Raw genomic sequence first — 21,021 nt, forward strand, 5'->3', positions numbered from 1 at the left:
ATTATAAATTACACTTTGATAAACTCCAATGCCAAGAGGAGCCAAAGAGATAACATAAATGAGTAAAGGGTGTCTGATGTAGGGAAATAGGGTGTAACCAGGAAGCGCTGATGATGATGAACTGCCCCATTTACAAAGGGCATGTGCTCCACAACCCCAGCCTACTCTTCTCTTGGAGAAACTTGAGCCTAGTATTGAACTTCTGATTGGTTTTTGTAAAAATCCAGAACACCAGGTTTTTATGTGGACTTTTCCAAGTTTTGAGACATGTATGAGTCATAGGAAATACTTTGGCAGCCCATCTCTAGATAGGTTATGACCTCTACTTCTTATGCGCAGGCCAAAGACAGGACAGGAAGTCTGTCAGCTACATGACATCGCTGACAGAGGGTCACTCCTAATGTACAGGCAGAGTCACTAATTCAACTAATCATTTCCTGGAGTTTATCTGAGTTGTGACCTATGGAACAATGTGATCATGTAAATCAATTTTTAACCCAGCTTTGTGCAGACTTGTGAGCCAATTCCATAAACAGAATGGATTTTTATATTGCTTTAAATTAAGTCAATATTTGCTCAGAATGAGTTTCCTCATAGATGGAAGAGTCATGACACCATGCAAATGGTACCTCAAGCTTCTATGATGTATGTGTGTTTTCTAATTACTTAGGAAGTTGCATTTCTTTTTAAAATACTGGTTAAAAGAGCTCATTTACACCTGTTTAGATATAGAGTCCTATACATTACTCCTGTATCACTCCTTTATGCTAAAAGGAAAATACATTTGAAATAAAATAATTATTCCTAAAATTTAGAGTCCAAATCTTTGAGGGTTAATCTTTTTTTTTTTTTTTTTAGGCTAGACATCTTTTTTTTTTTAATGTTATGTTCAAAAAATATGAGGTCCCCAAATACCCTCCATCCCCCTCACCCCACTTCTCCCACATCAACAACGTTCTTTATTATTGTGGGACATCCACTGCATTTGGTGAATACATTTTAGAGCACTGCTGCACCACATGGACTATGGTTTACACGGTAGTTTACACTCTCCCCCAGTCTACCCAGTGGGCCATGGCAGGACATACAGTGTCCAGCATCTGTCCTCGAGGGTTAATCTTAAACTCAGATGCTCATTGTTTGTATTTTCCCACCAGTAACATCTGCTATGCCTGCCACCAAGAAAGCTGAAATGCAGGGTTTCTGAAAATGTTGCTCCATTATTGGCTCTGAGAATTTCTCACAAACTGCTATAAATTTCAATGCTGAAGCCTCTTGATATCAGCATAAGGTGCCACTAGAAGTTCAGAACACAGGGATGTGTAGTCTTTCCATAAACAGTCCTTAAATGATTTGCGGGCTTAAATATCCAATGAAGGCAGTTGCCCTGACATGTGGCCAGGAAAAACTACCAAGTTCCCACACCCTCAGGCAATGACAACAGCAACTGAAAGATGTTCTCAACCATCAGGTTCATCTCATCTCGATTTCAGAGGTGACAGAGGGAGAAAAAAAAATTGCATTTTAGGATTTCTGCAATGGAGGGCTGCAATCATTTTCATTACTACCCAGAACATATTGCATTTCTGATTTAATTTTGCCTGACTTTTTCTTTCTAATTCTTTATTCTAGGTAGTATCAGAATAACTCCTAAGGACTCTACTTGGGTTGGTGCTTGGTGGCTCGGCTTCCTTGTGTCTGGACTAGTCTCCATTATTTCTTCTATACCATTCTTTTTCCTTTCCCCAAAGCTTAATAAACCACAGACAGAAAGGAAAGTTTCAACATCTTCGCATGGGCCCAAAACAAATGGAGAAAGAAATCAAACAGCTACATTAACCAACCATATGCAAAAGGGTGCTGAAAATATAACTGGTAAGTACTTCACATTTACAGTCAATGCAGGATTTTTAATTCCAGTGGGAGAGAGAAATGGGTATTCCAAAATAATAAATCATATCCAAATCATCTGGAGTTAGCTTTCCATCACACTAAATTTAGCTGAATTATTTTTCTATGACTCCTATTAAAATTAGTAAATGTTTCCTGAGCACATACCAACTGTCTGAAGAGACTATGATTAGGTTTGTGATCTTTAGTGGGAGAAACCAACCAAAGGCTGAAAACATGTGACTTACAAACCAAAGAGTGTATATTAATTTCAAAATTACATTGTGTAAACTTTGAGAGTGAAAGGAAGTGTAATGTTTCATTCATTCCATACATCGTACCAGATACCATGCATGCCTTGGAGATAGACTATTGCATCTGTGTCTTAGTTTCCTGGCTGCTATGACAAATATCACACACTGGGTTGGCTTAAACAATGGGAATGTATTGGTTTATGGTTTCAGAGGCTAAACAGCTGGCTTCTTCCCAGGGTCAGTAGTGTTCTGGCTGGCTGGCAGACAATTCTTGGGTTACTTGGCTTTCCCATCATATGATGATGTCTTCTCTTTCCTGGGCTCCAGCTGACTTTTGGCTTTCAGCTCATCCAAGTGGCTTGTTTTCTTCTGTTTCTAATTTCTTTTGTTTATAAAGATTTCTGCCATAATGGATGAAAGCCCTCCCTCATTCAGTTTGAGCACACCTTACCTAATAATGTCTTCAAATGTCCTATTTACGAATGGGTTCACACCCACAGGACGAGAGGCTGGGACTTGAACATGCCCTTTGTGGAGGACATGGTGCAATTGCCAACCCTGTTTTCTAAGAATTTACCATCTATCAAAAAGTAAATATGCAATTGCAATAGAGTGTTTTAAGAACAAAGGTAAAGTCAAATATAAGGACTGATGAGTGCTTACAGGTTAGACAACTGTTCTCAGGTGGCCAGATAGAGTAGAGAGAAAAGAAAGTCTAAGGAAGTTTCCCTCTAAGGTAATCAGAGTAAGATTATTTTCTTGGGAATTGTATAGAAAAAAAGTACTGCCTAACTAGGTCTTCAGAAATGAAGTAGAAACAACAGGAGTAGTTAAGATTATTGAACTCAGTCATGTGGTTAAGGATTCGCTACCATTCTGCCTCCTTTTTCAAATGTGAGCCCTGGGCAGCTAACAGAGAAGCACTGAGGAGCAATATCCTGGAGAACATTACAGCAGAAACCAGAGCATGATAGTTGAAACAGTGAGGTGTTGAGAGCATCAATTTTAAGGCTGCAGAGAAATGATGAAATAGTACAAGCCAAAAGTAGAACAATGCCTAAACCCTTGCCAAAATTTTCAACTTTAAGTCAAAGTGAGATTAAAGATTCTCAGGTATAGCCCAAGCTCTCCCTCTCATCAGTTCTTCCTCCACCCCACCCCCGCTTTTTGGTACCTTCTCTTTCCCCTCCCTCGAACCCAGAAGTAATAGCGTTCTGGACCCAGTTAGCATTGGCTCATGAGAGATGATTGCCAACTTTTCAGCTATGTTGGTAGATTGAAATTGGCTATGGTGGGAGAATTTACCACCATTCTTTATCATGGAAATCAGCAAATACTGCAAATCCGGGCTTGTTTCCCCAAGAGATTCGGTCATTAAACATTTATGGGCACAACACTGAGTTACTAGCTTTTGAAATTTAACATACTCACTAAAAATAGTATAACAAGAAATTTTCATTTGGTATATGCTATGTTTCTAGTCTACTGACCAAATCTATAAAAATCTGGATTGTGTGAAAATCCATTAGGACTGCAGTTGACTGTGAGCTCAGTAAGAATGAAGAGGATACTGAAGATGCAAAAAGAGAACATACTATGACAGCAATCATAAATATCAGCTATATTTAGCATAGTAGCTGAAATAGTAAAGAGACCCCTAATTGTGTGAATTTCACTGTGTGAAATTACTCAGTGTTTAGTCAGAAGTAAAGATTAGTTCTATGTACTCTCAATCAGAACTAAAACTAATGGGTAGAAAAACATAAAGGAAGACTTTAGTTCATTACAAAGACAATTTTGAACAATGAGAACTGTCCAAAAAATGGAGTTGCTTCCTGAGGTAGTCAGCCTCCTGTCACTTGAGTTGTTTATTGAAAAATTTATTGAGACTAATATATAGCAGAACATTATTGTGTAGAGGTTCAGACTAGATGACAGCAAGGTTCCCAACTACCTGAAAGATTCAATGATTTGGTAAATCCATAGACTCACTCCATTCCTCTTGATCAAAGGTCACAACTCACTTAGCAGTGCCTCATAAGCCAGTGGTCCTTCCTAACTGGGAAGCTCACTAGAAAGAGGTTCAGCATTTGGGCCTATTTTAAATGCTTACTTCTTCTAAGAATTTCTTTTCCTCTTCCGTGACCTTTGCCCTAACACTTTTCTTATTATAAACATCTGAAACTATTTCTTAGTTACTACTGGAAACTATATTTTAGCTTCCACTGGATTTCCACACCATGTCTGGTGGAAACTTTTAGAGATCTACAGAGCAAGATCATTTACAGACTAGCTCACCCATCTTTTAATAACAGTATCTGGTTCGGTCTTGCTGGAGTCTGACTCAGAAACTTCCTCCTTTTTTTTTTTCCTAGGTAGTTCCTTCCTAGATAATAGTTTTAAATCCTATTACAGCTGGTTGACCTGGTGATCCCAGACCCAAATCCCATATTTTCCATGGACAGAGGTTATGAATTTGTTACACGCCTATTTGTGGGTATAGGTCATTCAACTGTTACTGCAATAATGTCACTTGAAACACATCATTCTTCCCTGCTTCTCCTTCTTACATCTTGTATTAGTCAGCCAAAGGGGTACTGATGCAAAATACCAGAAATCTGTTGGCTTTTATAAAGAGTATTTATTTGGGAGAGAAGCTTACAGTCAAAAAGCCATAAAGCATAAGTTACTTCCCTCACCAAAGTCTGTTGCCACTTGTTGGAGCAAGATGGAGCAAGATGGCTGCCGACATTCAGCCTTTCTCTTCCTCTTCAATCTCCATGGTCCCAGCTTCTTCCAATATCAGCTGTAGGCTGAGATAACTCTCATCTCTCTCCAGGGGCTTGTTTCTCTTTTGGTTCGGCTGCTCTGGTCTCTCCACAAGGCCAGCTGTAGACTGTCAGGCAAATGGCTAGTATCTCCTCCTGGGGCCTCTGCCTTGTCTAACAAAACTTTCTCTCCTCACGTATCTGCTCCTCCTATTTGTTTACTTCCCAGGCTCCAGGATCAAAGCTCCAACTCTCTTCTCTGCTGTGTAATTTTCTCTGTGAGCCCCCAGCCATCAAGGGGCAGGGACTCAATGTCCCACTGATATGGCCCAATCAAAGTCTGAATCATAATTTAATCATGCCCAGAGGAACAAACCAGTTTACAAACATAATTCGATATCTATTTTTGAAATTTATAAACCATGCCAAACTGCTACACATCTTAAGACAGGTGATTTACAATACTGCCAGATTAACTGAGGCAGTATTTTATAATAGAAAATCTGTATATTAGGAAATAAGGATGTGACTCCTGCTACTAAATTCATCTAAGATTTTTGAGATTAAATATTCTTATTTCTGTGAGTTTTAGATTATGCTATGTTTAAGGTAAATTTCTACTTACTATACTAAGTGATGCATTATTATAGCATTACTTATAATACTATTATTAAGAATAATGTTGTTGTTAATCACTTTTGTTTCTCCAGGACCTAGCATATTGCCTGGTATCCAATAGAAGACCAAATATTTGTGAATGAATGAATGAATAAATGAATAAGTGATGTATGCAATAGCATGGTAGAGTGGCAAGAATAACCAAATATGCAATGAACAAATTTGCAAAAGAGTATGGATGCATGATCCCATTATAGGATAAAATGAACTAAATAAACATTAATATATATATGGGGAGAAAAACTAAAAGAATAGAAGTTGACAGTGAGATTGCCAAGTAGTCTCACTCTGTTATGTATTCATGTAATTTTAAATCTTATGTAATTTATATGATATTTATAAAATTAAGATATTAATATAATTAAGATGCACATAATATTTTCTTTATATTTTCTTATAGGTTTTTTCCAGGCCTTGAAAAGCATCCTTACCAACAATCTGTATGTTTTGTGCTTGTTTCTGCACCTGCTACACCTAAGTGGCTTTATTGGTTCTTTAACTTATGTCTTCAAATATGTGGAACAACAGTTTGGTAGATCAATATCTGAGGCGAATTTTATTCTTGGTAAGACACACTGCTTATCTGTTTGCTTGATGAGCAATATTCTACCAAGCAGTTGGGTTCTAAGTGACTGATAGTCTCACTTTGTGGTGAAGGCGATTTTATATTCCAAAGAACAGTTTCCAATTATGATTTTGTAAAACTTATTACATTTGTCAGTTTTGTAATATCATTATTGGTCTACATTTGAAGTTGCATCTCATGTTATATAGCAGCTGGGTTCCTGAAGGAAAACTTTTATATGAGTGGACACTGTATCTGCATTAATAGGGTCTTATAATTTAGTGCTGGGACCCTGAGTCAAGTGCTTTGATAATATAATCATTACTACCCCATAATTCATGAACTTTGTAATCAGAACTCAACTGCTTACCACAAAACAGGACATTGAGCTTTCCAAAATAAGTATCAAAATACATCACCAATATTTGCACAATTCAAAATAAATACCATATTTTAGAGAGGCTTTAGGCTATGATTATCAATTTCCAGTGGGTTGACACCTGACTATTGAGGAGAGGTTTCCTTATATCATTCTGAGCTTCTCTCCCTCTCCCCGATAAGATTCTTAAAAGCCACATATTACCCAGGATGGTACACAGTGCACCTTGTGAAAACTCAATAAATATTTGGTGGATTAAACTGAATTTACCAAGTGATCTGTGGCTGTCATAAATAAGCAACAGCAAAACAATAATTTGAGGACAAAAGCACTGCTGAGCATTCTTGTGATCACCCCCATTGAACATAAGATAAAAATTAAGTGGAGAGGGGTAGTTCAGTGGCCGAGCACCTGCTTCACAGGTACAAGATTCTGAGTTCAATCTCCAGTACCTCCTAAAAAACATTAAAACTGTGAAGCTTAAGTTTTGACTCTCAGGAAGGTCCCAAGTCTGATTTTTTTCTCTTAGAGTTATCTTCATTTTTAATAACTTTTGCAGAACAATGAAAGGGAATGAAGTTATTTTTAGTACCTTATATAGGTCTGTTTATCATCTTAGGATATATGTTTGTTTAGATGAATAAGGAAAGAATGTTAATACAAATATTCAATTCTAAAGCATGGGACAAATTTGAAATGAGTTTCTAGAGGGTTGGAACTTTTTTTTTTAGGAAGTACCAGGGATCAAACCCAGAACATCGTATATGGGAAGCAGGGGTTCAATCACTGACCTACGGCTGCTCCTAGGAACTCTGCATTTTTTAAGAGATTGAAGGAATTTAGATGATAGAATGAAAGTCTCAGATGCAGGAGGATGATTTTTTTTTTTGTAGTTTCAAGGGGAAAAAAACAGAAAAATATTCTAAGTCGCTTCCTTCAACTTCTGGGGAGACCAAACCCTCAATATTGGAGGGAAGGAATTATTTTTGTCTCTCCCTTAGAGTACACCGGCTCACCCCATCCTCTCTAACTTGGCCTGCCATCCTCCTATATAAAAAACAATAAGATCGATCTGGCTAATATGCTGTGTTTCCTACATAAAGATAAATCAGAAAAAAATATTTATGTAATTACCGTTTTTCCCCCTTTTATTTCTAGGAATTATAAACATACCTTCTGTTGCAACTGGGATATTTATAGGAGGACTTATCATTAAAAAATTCAAACTTTCCTTGGTCGGAATTGCCAAACTATGCTTTTGTAGCATTGGGCTCGGCTTTCTAGTTCAACTGGTACATTTTACACTGATCTGTGAAAAACCTGTTGCTGGCCTAACCTTGACCTATGATGGGTTTGTATAAATCACTTATCAATTGTATGATGTATAGACTAGCTGAACAAAAACTGTGTAAAGAAAATTGGGCAAGTAGCAATGTTAATGAAATTGTCTTTTAATTGAGAGAAATTCCAACTTACAAACTCTTAAAATGTCCATTTCTTAACATTTCAAAAAGCCCTGCTTTTATTCTCTCCTCAAAGAGTAACATAGGTTGTAATCATGACCGTGGTCATTTATGGGGCACTTACAATGAGCAGAGGGGACTTTTATTTCCATTTTTAAAATATGGCAAGTAAGGCTCAAAAAAGTACACAGAATACATGGGTGGCAACATTAAGAGTCTGACTCAAAGTTGGAGTGTTTGCCTCAAACCCTTAGTCCTGATCACTACAATTTTGGATGGATCACAAGAGTAATATAAATGTCATTCTGCATAGGGACTGAATGACCTTACTCGACAGTTCATTTTGATGCTGAGCACTATCATGAAAAGAGAACACTTCTCTCCATTGTGCTAAATTCTCCTTTTCTGCAAGCTAATAGTGTTTCTTCTGGTATTGTCTTCCTTATAATTAGAATTAATGAATATCCTATATGTATTCATACTTTTACAGTAGACCTGGAAAGCCTTTACTTTTCCATTATTATCACATACTGTGAAGCATGCCTAGTACTTTGGTCTCTACCTCATATCAGAGGCAAAATTCCTGTGCAGACTCCTTTCCTGAATATCTAGCCCACAGCTTCAGCTTAGGGAGGTTCACATGCTAACTATAAGTAAAGATCCTCAGATCGCAGTTGGGTAACCATGCTCCCTAGCGCTGCTCCGGGTTGACCCTGACCTTTCCAAGTGGAGCGTACAGGGAGTCGGCTGTACTTGTCAAATCGTCCTGGTTTCCTTACCCAAACGTCCTCCTGCCCTTGGCGGCATGCCACACTAGCCTGGAATTACTCTCCTGCTCCTGGTGCTTATTGCTGATCCCGGTCCACTGTCGCTCACCCTACTACCTAGAACATTGGACATTAGAGGTAAGAAACTTAGAGATCATGCAGCCCAACTCTCTCATACCCTCTTCCTTCATTAGTTGAGACTCGGAGAACTTGTGACTTGTTTAAAGTCACACATGATTTCAAACAGATCCTCCATCACACTGGTGGTTCCAGGCACTGCCTGGTTGTCAAGGCAGGCTTTATCCTAAAGCCAGTTCCCTGAAAACAAGTCTAGTAGCTCTATCATCTAGTCAAAAAAAAGTAGCTACAGTTCTATGGGATGATTTTTCATTCAACAACATTTTATTGACATATAGCCTTGTGGAACTGGTAGTCTGCAGATAGAGAGTAACGGATATAATTTGAGCATTTAAGAACTGCTCTTCACTGGACTAAGTTTTTAAGTTATGACTTAGTGCAGAGGTTCTCAGAATACGTTCTGAGGGCCCTTGGAGTTCCCCGAGATCTTATCCAGTGGTCCAAGAATTCAAAAACTATTACTATAATAATACTAAGATGTTATTTGCCTCTTTCATTCTCATTCTTCTAATAGATATAACTCAAACAAAAAAATCTTGGGGAGGGGATTCTCAATACTTTAAGAATGTGACAGTCTCCTGAGATGACAAAGTTTGAATAAATTTGCTCCACAAAAGACCCTATGAGGTTGACCTTATTATTTATGATTAACAAATGATGAAACTGATTTTTGAAAGAATAGTCACATTGCTAGGAATAAGAAGAACTAATATGCCTGTCAGAGCAATGTCTGGACTGAATTCTTAATCATGCTACTTAACTACTTCCAAGAGTATGTCTTGAAGTATTATTAAGTTTTAGAGGCCTTTTTAAGTAAGATTTACCGATAATTTCTGAATTCTGAGTTTGCTTCTTTCCTTCTTCATTTAAATTACTTGCTCATTCAAAAATAATCAGTTCCCCTATTGTGATTAGTAATGGAAGAAATTGTAGCATTGATGTGGAGTAAGTGGCCATGGTAGCTGCTGAGGCTAGAGGGAAGAAGAGATTTGATGTGGGGGCATTTTCAGGACTTGGAGTTGTCCTGGGTGGTACTGCAGGGACAGTTGCTGGACATTGTATGTCCTGCCATGGCCCACTGGGTGGCCTGGAGGAGAGTGTAGACTACAATGTAAACCATTATCCATGTGGTGCAGCTGTGCTCCAAAATGTATTCACCAATGCAATGAATGTGCCACGGTGATGAAAGAGGTTGTTGATGTGGGAGGAGTGGGGTGAGGGGGGTGGGGGATATATGGGGACCTCATAATTTTTAATGTAACATTTTTTAAAAAATAAAGAGAAAAAAGGAAAAGAAAAGCAGAACAAAACAAAAGTAATCAGTTTCCAATTATTATAAAGATTTCTGCCAAAAGAAAACATTTTTTAAATCTATAAAAATAAAATTACACAAATAATCCATTTTGTAACTTAACCATGTTATAAGATTACAATGTATAATCATTATAAAACAAATTATAAAGTCTCATAGTTTTATTTTTAAAATATGTGGAGATGTTCTAATCCTTCTCAATTTATTCTATTTTTCTTGATTTTCCAAATTTGATCCTTAGGGGCTGTGCTTTAACCATGTCAAATTCTTATGTAGTTAAAAATATAGATTTTTTTTAAATTATTTATTTTTAAAAATTACATTCAAAAAATATGAGGTCCCATTCAACCCCACTGCCCCCACCCCCCACTCCCCCCACAGCAACACTCTCTCCCATCATCATGACACATCCATTGCACCTGGTAAGTACATCGCTGAGCATCACTGCACCCCATAGTCAATGGTCCACATCATAGCCCACACTCTCCCACGTTCCATCCAGTGGGCCCTGGGGGGCATCTACAATGTCCCGTAATTGTCCGTGAAGCACCACCCAGGACAACTCCACGTCCTGAAAACGCCTCGACATCTCATCTCTTCCTCCCATTCCCCAAACCCAGCAGCCACCATGGCTACCCTTCCCACACCCATTCCACATTTTCTCTGTGGACATTGGATTGGTTGTGTCCATTGCACATCTATGTCAAGTGGGGGCTTAGATTCCACATGGATACTGGATGCACTCCTCCTGCTTTCAGTTGTAGACACTCTAGGCTCCATGGTGTGGTGGTTGACCTTCTTCAACTCCATGTTAGCTGAGTGGGGTAAGTCCAATAAATCAGAGTGTAGGAGCTGAAGTCTGTTGAGGCTCTGGGCCTGGGTGTCATATTATCAGTCCAGAGATTCAAATCCCCTAAATATATCTTAAACCCCAGCACTAACTACAATTCCAATAAAGTAGCATGCAAGTCTTGTGAAAAGAGATCCCCTCTGAGTCCAATTCCATCACGCAGAAACACCAGCTCCAAAGAAGGACCATCTGACATGGCAGTGAACCCCATCTGCCATGACCATAGAATCCGTGGGTCTCTTTATCCCTCAAAAGAACCAATACCTGGGGTTGTATCTACTTTATCTGTCTCTTAGACTCTGCTCAGTTGTGCATAAGGGCATTCCTTCTGACAACCTCCAGACTCTTTTTTAGAGACTCATAGCCTTATAATCTCATTTCTCCTTTCCATTTCCCCCTTACATTAGGTCAAACAGCATTTTGAAGTCATGTTATTATATCTAGACAGGGATATTCTGCTGATCCGTATTGAACCTTTAATTCAAGGTCATTTTCTAGTTGCATCTTCAGCTGGTATTTGGTAGTGATCCCTCGGTGCCAGGGAGGCTCATCCCCGGGTGTCATGTCCCACGCTGGGGGGAATGCACTGCATCTACATGCTGAGTTTGGCTGTGAGAGTGGCCACATTTGAGTAACATGAAGACTGTCAGGAGGAAACTCCCAGGCACAGTGCTACTCTAGGCCTTGTTCTTATTGCAGGTGTATAGGCTCAAAAGCATAGCCATTAGTATCAGGAGCTCACTGTTGGGCCCTCCTTCCTTCCTGGTTCTTGCCGTTGCACCTGGGAAACTGCCACTGTTCTCCCAGGGTCCACGACAGTGACCCCCGGCCAGGGGGCCAGTACCCCCCCAGCTGGTGTTTTTAATTGTTTCCACTATGAGTATATCTAGACATTACTATATATCCTGGGCATATGCCCTGTATAACTCCCTGTCAACCATATATATCCTGTCAATAACATCCTATATCAGTATTCCTCCACTGCCATTGTTGAACCACTCTGTGATCCAAAACTTCCTGTAAAGTGAATCCCAACATAATGTCAGCTTCACAAGAGTCTTAGATCACCGAAATTCATATATACAATATACAGTACTTCCCCAGATCCACCATAAAACCTTTTCCCTTCCACAGCGATAATCTTTTAACTTATTCATATCATATTTCCTGAAACTGATGTACAGATTCCGAGACAATAGCTTTCAAACAAGGTGACATCTGTGCTTACTATGTGGTCCATACTTTAGGTTGTACAGTTTTCTAAATGTTTTAGTTATCCTATGTTTTGCCTTATGGTTTACATTATTAGTCTGTCGTCCCCTATATGTTTTTGGTGTAATATTACATGTTTTATATTCATCCTTGTGTACTCTCACAAAACTCCTCTCTTGCCCCCATATTTACCTTGGTTCCATCCATTCCACATCCATTTTCCCCTCCCCTTGGGGCCCACAACGCCAGCCAATCTCCATTTCCCAAGAAGCCATGTCCAGAGATGCTTGCAGCAGTATTCAGGGCCTGACTTTCTCAACTGCCCTAATGCCCTGGGAGCCATCCTTTCTCACGAGAGATACAGTTCTCTCTATTTGACGGCATTAGTCCTCCCCAGGATGTGGGTCCACCCCAACTCTCACTTCTTGGGTCTCTTCCCAATGGTACAACCCACCTTGGCAAAATGAGCCTTCAGCTATTCCCCCGGAGTCCGTCCCACATCAGACCATACCCCCTGAGCATCCTAAACAGGTAACCCTCCTGCTTATACTTTGATACGATTTTCTCAACATTTTGTTCTCAACGAACACCTGACACTCTCCCATGTTCGTATGTTGCCCCTCCCTCCCCCCAATTTTTGGACAATATTACCCCTCTGCCCATCCCCAGCCCCCCTCAAACCCACAAAGCCCCACCCAAAGGCAACCCCTTGCCCCCATTTTGTCCCTTCTTTGTGCTCATACTTACCGCCAGCTCATAATAGATTCCACCCCTGCAGATGTTAACTCACATCCTTCCTCCACCCCCCGATTTCCTGTAAGCCTCTTTTCCAGACTCTAGCTCTCTGAGGCAGTTTGCTTATTTCATATCATTGAGGTCATGTAGTATTTGTCCTTCAATGCCTGGGTTGCTTCACTCAACATAAGATTCTCAAGGTTCATCCATGTTATCACATGTGATTGTAGTGTATTTGTTCTTACAGCCGAGTAGTATTCCATTGTGTGTATATAGCACATTTTATTGATCCACTCGTCTGTTGATGGACATTTGGATTGATTCCAACTTTTGGCAATAGTGAACAATGCTGCTATGAACATTGGTGTACATATATCGGTTTGTGTCCTTGTTTTCAGTTCTGATGGGTATATACCCAGCAGTGGTATTGCTGGGTCATATGGCAAATCTATGGTTAGTTTTTTAAGAAACCGCCAAACTGTCCTCCAGAATGGTTGGATCCTTCTGCATTCCCACCGGCAGTGGATGAGTGTTCCCCTTTCTTCACATCCTCTCCAGCATTTGTATTCTTCTGTTTTTTTCATAGCTGCCAATCTTATGGGAATAAGATGGTATCTCATTGTAGTTTTGATTTGCATTTCCCTGATAGCTAGAGATTTGGAGCATTTTTTCATGTGCTTTTTAGCCATTTGTATTTCTTCTTTGGAGAAGTGTCTGTTTAAATCTTTTTCCCATTTTTTAAATGGGTTGTTTATCTTTTTGTTTTCAAGATATATGAGTTCTTTATATATGCAAGTTATAAGTCTCTTATCAGAAAAATATAGATTTTAAAATTCAACCTAGTCACATAACTTTCAGAGGTTTACAGGACTTTACAGTGAGTTCATTCCATTACTTTGCTCTGAAGAGAATCTAGGTACCAGAAAAATGAAATTAATTATCTAATGTGAACTTTCTCAGTAGAGCCACAAAGACAGCTTTTCTAAGTCTTACCCATCCATCCTGGCTTCTCTTCTAAGTTATACTTTTCCTAGGTGATAAATTATGTCTTGGTAAAGATGGAGAGTGAAAAAGTTAAGTTTTTTTTTTTTTAACTCGGTAATTTTGGTTCATCGTTTACCGAATTTCTCTAATTAAAACACAGACCTTTTTCTTCTCTCCTTCTCCCTCTGTCCCTCTCCCCCCACCCCTCTCTCAATACACATCCATCGTATATTTGCAGAAATCATCCAGTGGAATCTCATATAAACGTACCACTTTCTTATTGCAACTCAGACTGCAATTGTGATGACAGCCATTGGGAACCAGTCTGTGGGGACAATGGAATCACTTACGTAACACCTTGTCTAGCAGGATGCAAATCTTTAGGTGGCATTAAAAATCCTAAGGTGAGTATTATTTTTTTACTTTTGCTACTCTCCTGACTCAAAACCAGATATTTGATGCAATAATTATGCATCAAATCTTTCTATAACTAGGCTCTCCAGTAAAAAGAGAAAAGATTCCCAAAGTTGTCTGTCATTGTCACGACTCTGATGTCATGTAAACAATGTCACGTATCAAATCTGACTTAAGACACAAGAAGGTTTTCCTGTTGCTTGAATTCTAATATAAGATTCCCCCACTTGCCCTTGCAAGATTGTAAAAATATCACCTTTTGACATTTGAATGCAAATATGATCTCCAGGAGATATTTCATTTGACTTTTAGAAGTTAAGGGGAAGTCCTCAGCCAACCCTCTGACAGCATAACCTGACTTTCCTGAACAAATCTTATATATAAATATACCTAATTTAGCACTGATTACCTTTTCACATTCCAAGACATTAAACAAAGTATTATGTCAATTCTTGTTTCACAATTTTGATTTCTCCAAAGCTGGCACTTTCCCCAACCAAGGTAACATAGTATCTTGCTTATCGATTGTCAATATCATCCTAGAACTGCCATTCTCTTATTCACACAAAATATTTCTTTCCATGTAAACTATGGATTCTCCCCCAATTCCCTGGGTAACTCCCAATAGTTGGAGATCAGAAACGGTATCCTCCAATCCAACCTCAAACCACACAACCTAACAAAGCTGCTTAACCATTTCCTGGGCTCTTTCTCCATCATCAATATTAGCAATATTATCAGCTATGATCATTGCTCTCTATGACACCTTTCAGTGTTTGGTTTTCAAGCTTTTTCCATCTTTATTTTGACCACTGTCCTACAAATTATATTATTGAAGGACATGGAGAACTTTGAAGAATTAAGCATCCTAGATTTTTGAAGCTCAGCCACAACTTTGTAACCTGGCATAAATACGGCCCAAAGACCGGCCACATCTCAAATGCATAGGCAGAGTGCCTTCCATGAGAGTGCCCCATTAATCCAGGATCCCACTTTGCCCACCAATGAATGCCTGAGGGAGACTTGATGGGAGAATCCTGAAGAAGCTCCCTCTACCATGAAGAGGTCATGTTGGCACTAGCAATAACAATACCATTTGAGGCCTACTAGGGAGTTTTTACCAAATCCTTCGCCATTCATCATTCCTTCAAAACGACTCAAAACAATGTCCCTTGTACCCAACTTTGGTTTTACTTGCTCCATCAGGAACACCCCATTTTATTCCCATGAAAAAGTAAACATTGGAAGAATCAGACAAATATGGGTTTAAATTCTTCCTTCATTCCTCCTTCAGCAGCTAGTCTTTAGCACTAAGAAGTTCAAGATGAATTTCCATTGAGCCATAGTTTAGACTATACTCAGAACAGAATTTATTAAAGCCATCTATCTGCATAAACTGCCTGATTAAAGCTCTAAAATTATTTCTTCCTAAATTTTCCCCTTCTGTACTTTCACAGTAGTCAGGGCATCCTGATGCATTGAACCTGTCTAGTAATAATATCCTGTAATCTGTAATTATGCACTTAGATGCTTGTTTGTCCACCAAAGTAGTCTTCCAGCTACCCTACTGGCTGCATTTCCCCAAGACTCTGTCCATTTCCAAAGGGTATATCCAAGTTTGGACCCTTTCCTACCTGCCATATTTCTGGATTTTCTTGGTTATCTCTCTCTGGTCATGACTCTGACATTTAGTAGTGATTGTTAAAGAGCATAATTAGATATTTTTGAGAAAGTAAAAGTAATGATTCATATTAGTGAGAAAATTATATGCAGAATTTCAGATACTAACTTCTTAAATCCTTTCCTAATTTAAAAATTAGGAATAAATTTTAGTTTTAATGAATAAGACATAAAACATAATGAGATGTATTTATGGCCTTGTTGTATTTTGCAGATGTGCTCTGTAATATTTCAAAAACTATTTTTAGGTGTTTTATAACTGCAGTTGTGTGGAAGTAACTGGCTCCCAGAACAGAAATAACTCAGCCCATTTGGGTGAATGTCCAAGAAATGATGACTGTAGAAGAAAATTTCACATATATTTAGTAATTCAAGTCTTGCAGTGTTTTCTCTTTGCAACAGGAAGCATCCCAAGTACCCTGCTAATTTTTAAGTGAGTATGACTTTTTAAAACCATGTTCATATATATTAAATTATAAACACAGCTAACTTTGTACATATATTTCATAATATACTTGGAACTCATTTATATTTTATTATGCTTTGATTTTCCAAGAATCCATTATTTTAGGTTTACTGTGATACTTGAATGCCATAATTGATAATAATTCTTCCTTTTATTCTTTCATTACAAAATCTAGAATCCTTTTTTTTTTTTTTTCTGCATGTAAGAATTTTAAGGAACAGGCTGGTTGGCATTTGCCTCAATCATCAAAGGACCTCTCTGTGTTCTAAAAGAACCTTTAATTTTGAGATGCCCTGCACCCTAATGGGCCTGCCAGGATGAATCATATTGATTTCATTGAAGGAAAACATTTGGGTACCAGGCTGTACAATATAAACTTCAATCTACAATTATATTCCAAAGTTTTTAATTCGCCGTCAGAATGGCTTATGACCTAGTAATCTCTTATAATACCTTAAGAGAAAGAAGAAAAATATATGAACAGAATTCATTCTTTTCTCCACTCAGACAAATATTACAGCAAAATACTGTGCTTGAAGAAGAATATTCTGTGGTGACTAAAACAGGCGTTATACTTGTCATACAGCATGGAGTATGACAGGAAAACTGACATGAGATAAATATGCCTAAAAATATTCATGTAATTACAAATTGATATGAGTCCTCATAAGGAAAAAGAAAAGAATGCTATTAAGGGAATAAAAAGGGAAAGTCAATTTAGGATTGAGCTGAGGGGATGAAAGAGGGTGGGCTTAGAGAGGACTTCTCAAAGCAAATGACATCCAACCTAAAGGCAGGGAAGAAGCTCAAGTTAGCCAAATGCAGGGCTCTTCATAGAGGCCCCAGGTTGCAGGGCCTTGAGGCAGGAAGAGGCTGGTGTGTTTGCAGAGTAACAAGAAGGCAGCCGGCAAGAACATGGCAGGAAAGCAGAGGGTGGCCCAAGATAAGACTGGAGAGTTAGGAGAGGAGCACATGGTATAAGCCATATTGGCCAAGTTAATTATTTAGTCACCTAAAACTGAGAACATGGAAAGACTGGCATGAGGGCTTAGAAAGGTCTGTGTGTAAGTAGAGTAGACTGGCTTAACAGCTGAAAGCTGAGTCCTTAACCACGAGTTCACTGGGAGCCAACAACAGGACATAAAGGAAAAGCAAAGCAAAAGTGTTACTAACTTTGGTTAAAATGAACATAGACCTCAGGAATCTTGTCTACAGTTGTTTAAGGTCTATTCTGACTTCTAATCTTGTCAAGTTTACTCTGCAGTTATGCCTTAATGCAAAGTGTTGTCTACTCCAAAATCTAAGCCTTCCATGTCTGCCAAAGTACATTATAGGAAATCATTTCAAAACTCCATACTAGCTTCCATCTTAACAAGTTTTCATGTCTTAATTAAAATCTTTCATGAGGAGAAAGGAGGTTTTAGAGTTTTGTGCTCCATCGCTGATGACAGCTTTATTTTGTTTTTAAACAGTAGTTATAAGTTCAATCTTACCACTTGTTAAAAAAATTTATTGATCTCTCCCACCCTTTGATTTTATTAAAATATTTGTGAAGCAGACCATACAACAAAAATATAAACTTCAGTCTATTAATGATTTTCTGACACACCACAAGGCTATTATTAAAAATCGAGTGAGCAGGAGTGATGATCTTCATTCAACACTTATTTATTGCAGATGTCAGGCAGTGCTACAGTGCAGCTGTGAACAAAGTACAGGACCTGCTTTCATGAGCTGGTGTTCCGGAGAAAGCGGGGAGTAAATGGGTGAAGGGTGAGAAACAAGAAACAAGTAAGCAGGGAAAAACGGAAAATATGGGTAGTGTTCAACAGGAAAAAAGTAGATCAGAAGAGAGAGGATGGGTAATTGGTACTAGTTCAGATATTTTGTATATTGGAAATTATTTGAAAAGAGGATTGAATGAAGTAAGGGCGTAAGCCATGCCGATGTGGGGAGAGACGAGAGAAATCCTGGCAAGGCACAGCAAAGGTGCAGAGCCTGAGGTGGAGCACACGTGACACAGAAAAGGTCAGGAGGAGAGGGGGAGGAAGAAAGTACAGGTGGGAGCCATAGCATGTCCCAGACCCTAGAGCGAGAGGGGTCATGGTAAAGACTGTTGCATTTATTGTGTTTAGAAGCCAACAGGGCACTTGGACTTCACTTGGACACAACTGATGTGCATAATTAGAGGATCAGCCTAACTGCTGTTTTGGAATCGGGGAGAAACAGGAAGTTGTGATAGCTCTTTGCCTGATGAAGACTTGAACTTGACCTGGGATGGTGATGGTAAAGGAACTGGGAAACGCTCTGATTCTTAATTTTCTTTTTTTCTTTTCCTTAAGGCAGAGCCAAAGAAGTTGCTAATGGATTAAATGTGGCATGTGAGAGAGAATCTAAAGATGCTCCAAGGCATCTGGGGGGTAGAAGTTCCATTGAACAAAATGGAAGCCTAGGGAAGAGCAGGTTGAGGGAAGGGAAGAAGCACTTCCTGTAGGTCTGAAATATTTATTAGATATCCAGTGATACATGCCACAAACACAGTCTGACATTCAGGGGAAATACTGGAGCCAGAGACCTAAATTTCAGAGCCAGCAACATACAGACTGTAGTTAAATGCACAGGACTATTGAGAGCTTTCAGACTGAATGCAGATAGAAGAGATCCTAGTACCCCAACTTTAGAGACTATAAATGGGAGGGGGACTCATGAAGGAAACCAAGAAGGAGGTTCCCTGAGGTAGGAAAAAAGACAGGAGGGAGGGTATCCTAGAAGCCAAAGGAAGCCTGTGCATCAAGGAAGAGGGAGAGAGCATCTGTGCTGAGGGCTACTGTGAGGTCAAGGAGGTTAAGGGCTAAGAAGTGATCATTGGACTTAGGTATGTGCTGGTCGCCTACATTAATCAAAACAGGGCATAAAGTACATGGTGACAAAAGTCAGCTTTGCAAAAGTTCAAGAGAAAATACAAGAGGAAGTACAGATCACAAGTAGGAACCATTCTTTCAGACCTATTTTTATGAAAAGGAGTAACGTCTAGAAGGGGCATGGTATCGAGAGCTCTGTTGATGTTTAATGCAGATCTTCTGGCATGGGAGAATGCTGATGGGAATTACCCAGCAGAGATGAAAGAAGCTGATTAATGCAGGAGCCAGGGTGATGCCTCAGAGGAGATGAAAAGGAATGTGACGAAGGGCAAAGATTTTGGGTAGTAATGGAAAAGAAAGTCGTCTGTGGTAGTTCAAAGGCTCAAAGGCAGGTAAATGAGTACCTATAGCGGTGTGAGGGTAGGGAAATTCTTTTCTGATTGCTTCTATTTCCTCTGTTAAATAAAAAGGAAGGTAAACAGCTGAGAGTGAGGAGGGTAGAGGCTTAGGTGTGATCAGGATATATGAAATAGTAATCTTGAAGACTGGGAGAGAAAACCCAATGGGCGAAAAAAATTGAGCAGTAAAATCTAATAGATTTTTACCAGAGGCCCACTTGGGGTTTGTACCTGTGCATTTAAAGTGATCCCAGCCAGCATGTTTGAGTGATTTTCTCCAGCTAGCGCAACTCTTTGGGGATGACTGCAGGAAAGGCAGAGGGCCAGGGGAAAGCATTCTTGCTGCCTACTACAAAAAAGAAGGAGAGGGCCAAGAAAGTCCTGAGGAGATGCAAAGGGGCGATTATGGCAAGAGATCCTGGGATTTAAACTCACTCTGTGAGGAGGAAGGTAAGGCCTGGACGTGGAGATGGCCTGTGAACAGTTATGGGGAGCTGAGGGCCTGAGGACGGCTGGGGAACTGCAGCTTTGTTGGATTAGAAGGAGTGAGTCAAGATGGGAGGTTGTATAGAAGAGCAGGAAGCTCACAAGGGAGAAGCGGGAAGTGTACGCTGACTGCTGGGATGTGGGAGACGGGGGTGGGGGCAGAAAAAGACCCCTGGGGTAAACCGGTGGAGGAACTGGGAGGCCAGGACGCTGGGAGGATGGTATACTCCCCAAGAAGGTTGAGGTAACCAGGAATGATTTTGGACCCAACGACAGAAACTGTAAGGACCCTGGGGGTGATGATAGTCTACAGCTCACTGCCACGAGAAGGTGGGGGAATTGTTTATTATAATGGCACCCCTTTTCAGGAGAGCTCAGACCTTGAGGGAAGAGGGACTCTGTGGAAACAGTAAAAACAGAAAAAAGAAAAAAAATAATGAAATCAAATGGCAAGAAGGACGCCCAAACTTCAGGCCCAGAGATAGGCTGTGGGAGAAAACAGCTTCAGTCAGGGAGCCAGGCTTTGTTTAGAACAAGAAAGTGAAGGCGCCGCCAAGAATTTTGGATCTGAAGATATCTTGGATAACAGATCCTGAGTTCCAGGGGCACAAGAACGGGTCTGGAGAACCGAAAAGGAGTAGGAGCCTGCTCAGGTTAAAGGCTGCAGTACACCATGGAGGCCAGGGCCCGGGCGCTCAGACGTCATCCGGGAATCTTGAGC

General features: G+C 39.6%; 1 protein-coding gene across 4 annotated transcripts in view; it reads left to right on the forward strand.

Moving 5' to 3' along the window:
* LOC101428569 (solute carrier organic anion transporter family member 1B3) overlaps positions 1-21,021 on the forward strand; it is a 59,074-nt gene that overhangs the window by 26,526 nt on the left and 11,527 nt on the right. For 2 of the 4 annotated variants that reach the window (XM_071210210.1, XM_004473230.4), the window contains exons 9-13: positions 1,633-1,875; positions 5,991-6,155; positions 7,693-7,885; positions 14,234-14,399; positions 16,338-16,522. In XM_071210210.1, the coding sequence (XP_071066311.1) occupies positions 1,633-1,875; positions 5,991-6,155; positions 7,693-7,885; positions 14,234-14,399; positions 16,338-16,522 (952 nt within the window). Of the gene's footprint in view, positions 1-1,632; positions 1,876-5,990; positions 6,156-7,692; positions 7,886-14,233; positions 14,400-16,337; positions 16,523-18,232; positions 19,914-21,021 lie in introns of those variants that run through there. The other 2 variants (XR_009182100.1, XM_004473232.2) reach the window with 2 other exon arrangements.

The sequence above is a fragment of the Dasypus novemcinctus genome, chromosome 20, assembly GCF_030445035.2.
Source record: "Dasypus novemcinctus isolate mDasNov1 chromosome 20, mDasNov1.1.hap2, whole genome shotgun sequence".
Classification (NCBI taxonomy): Eukaryota; Metazoa; Chordata; class Mammalia; order Cingulata; family Dasypodidae; genus Dasypus; species Dasypus novemcinctus.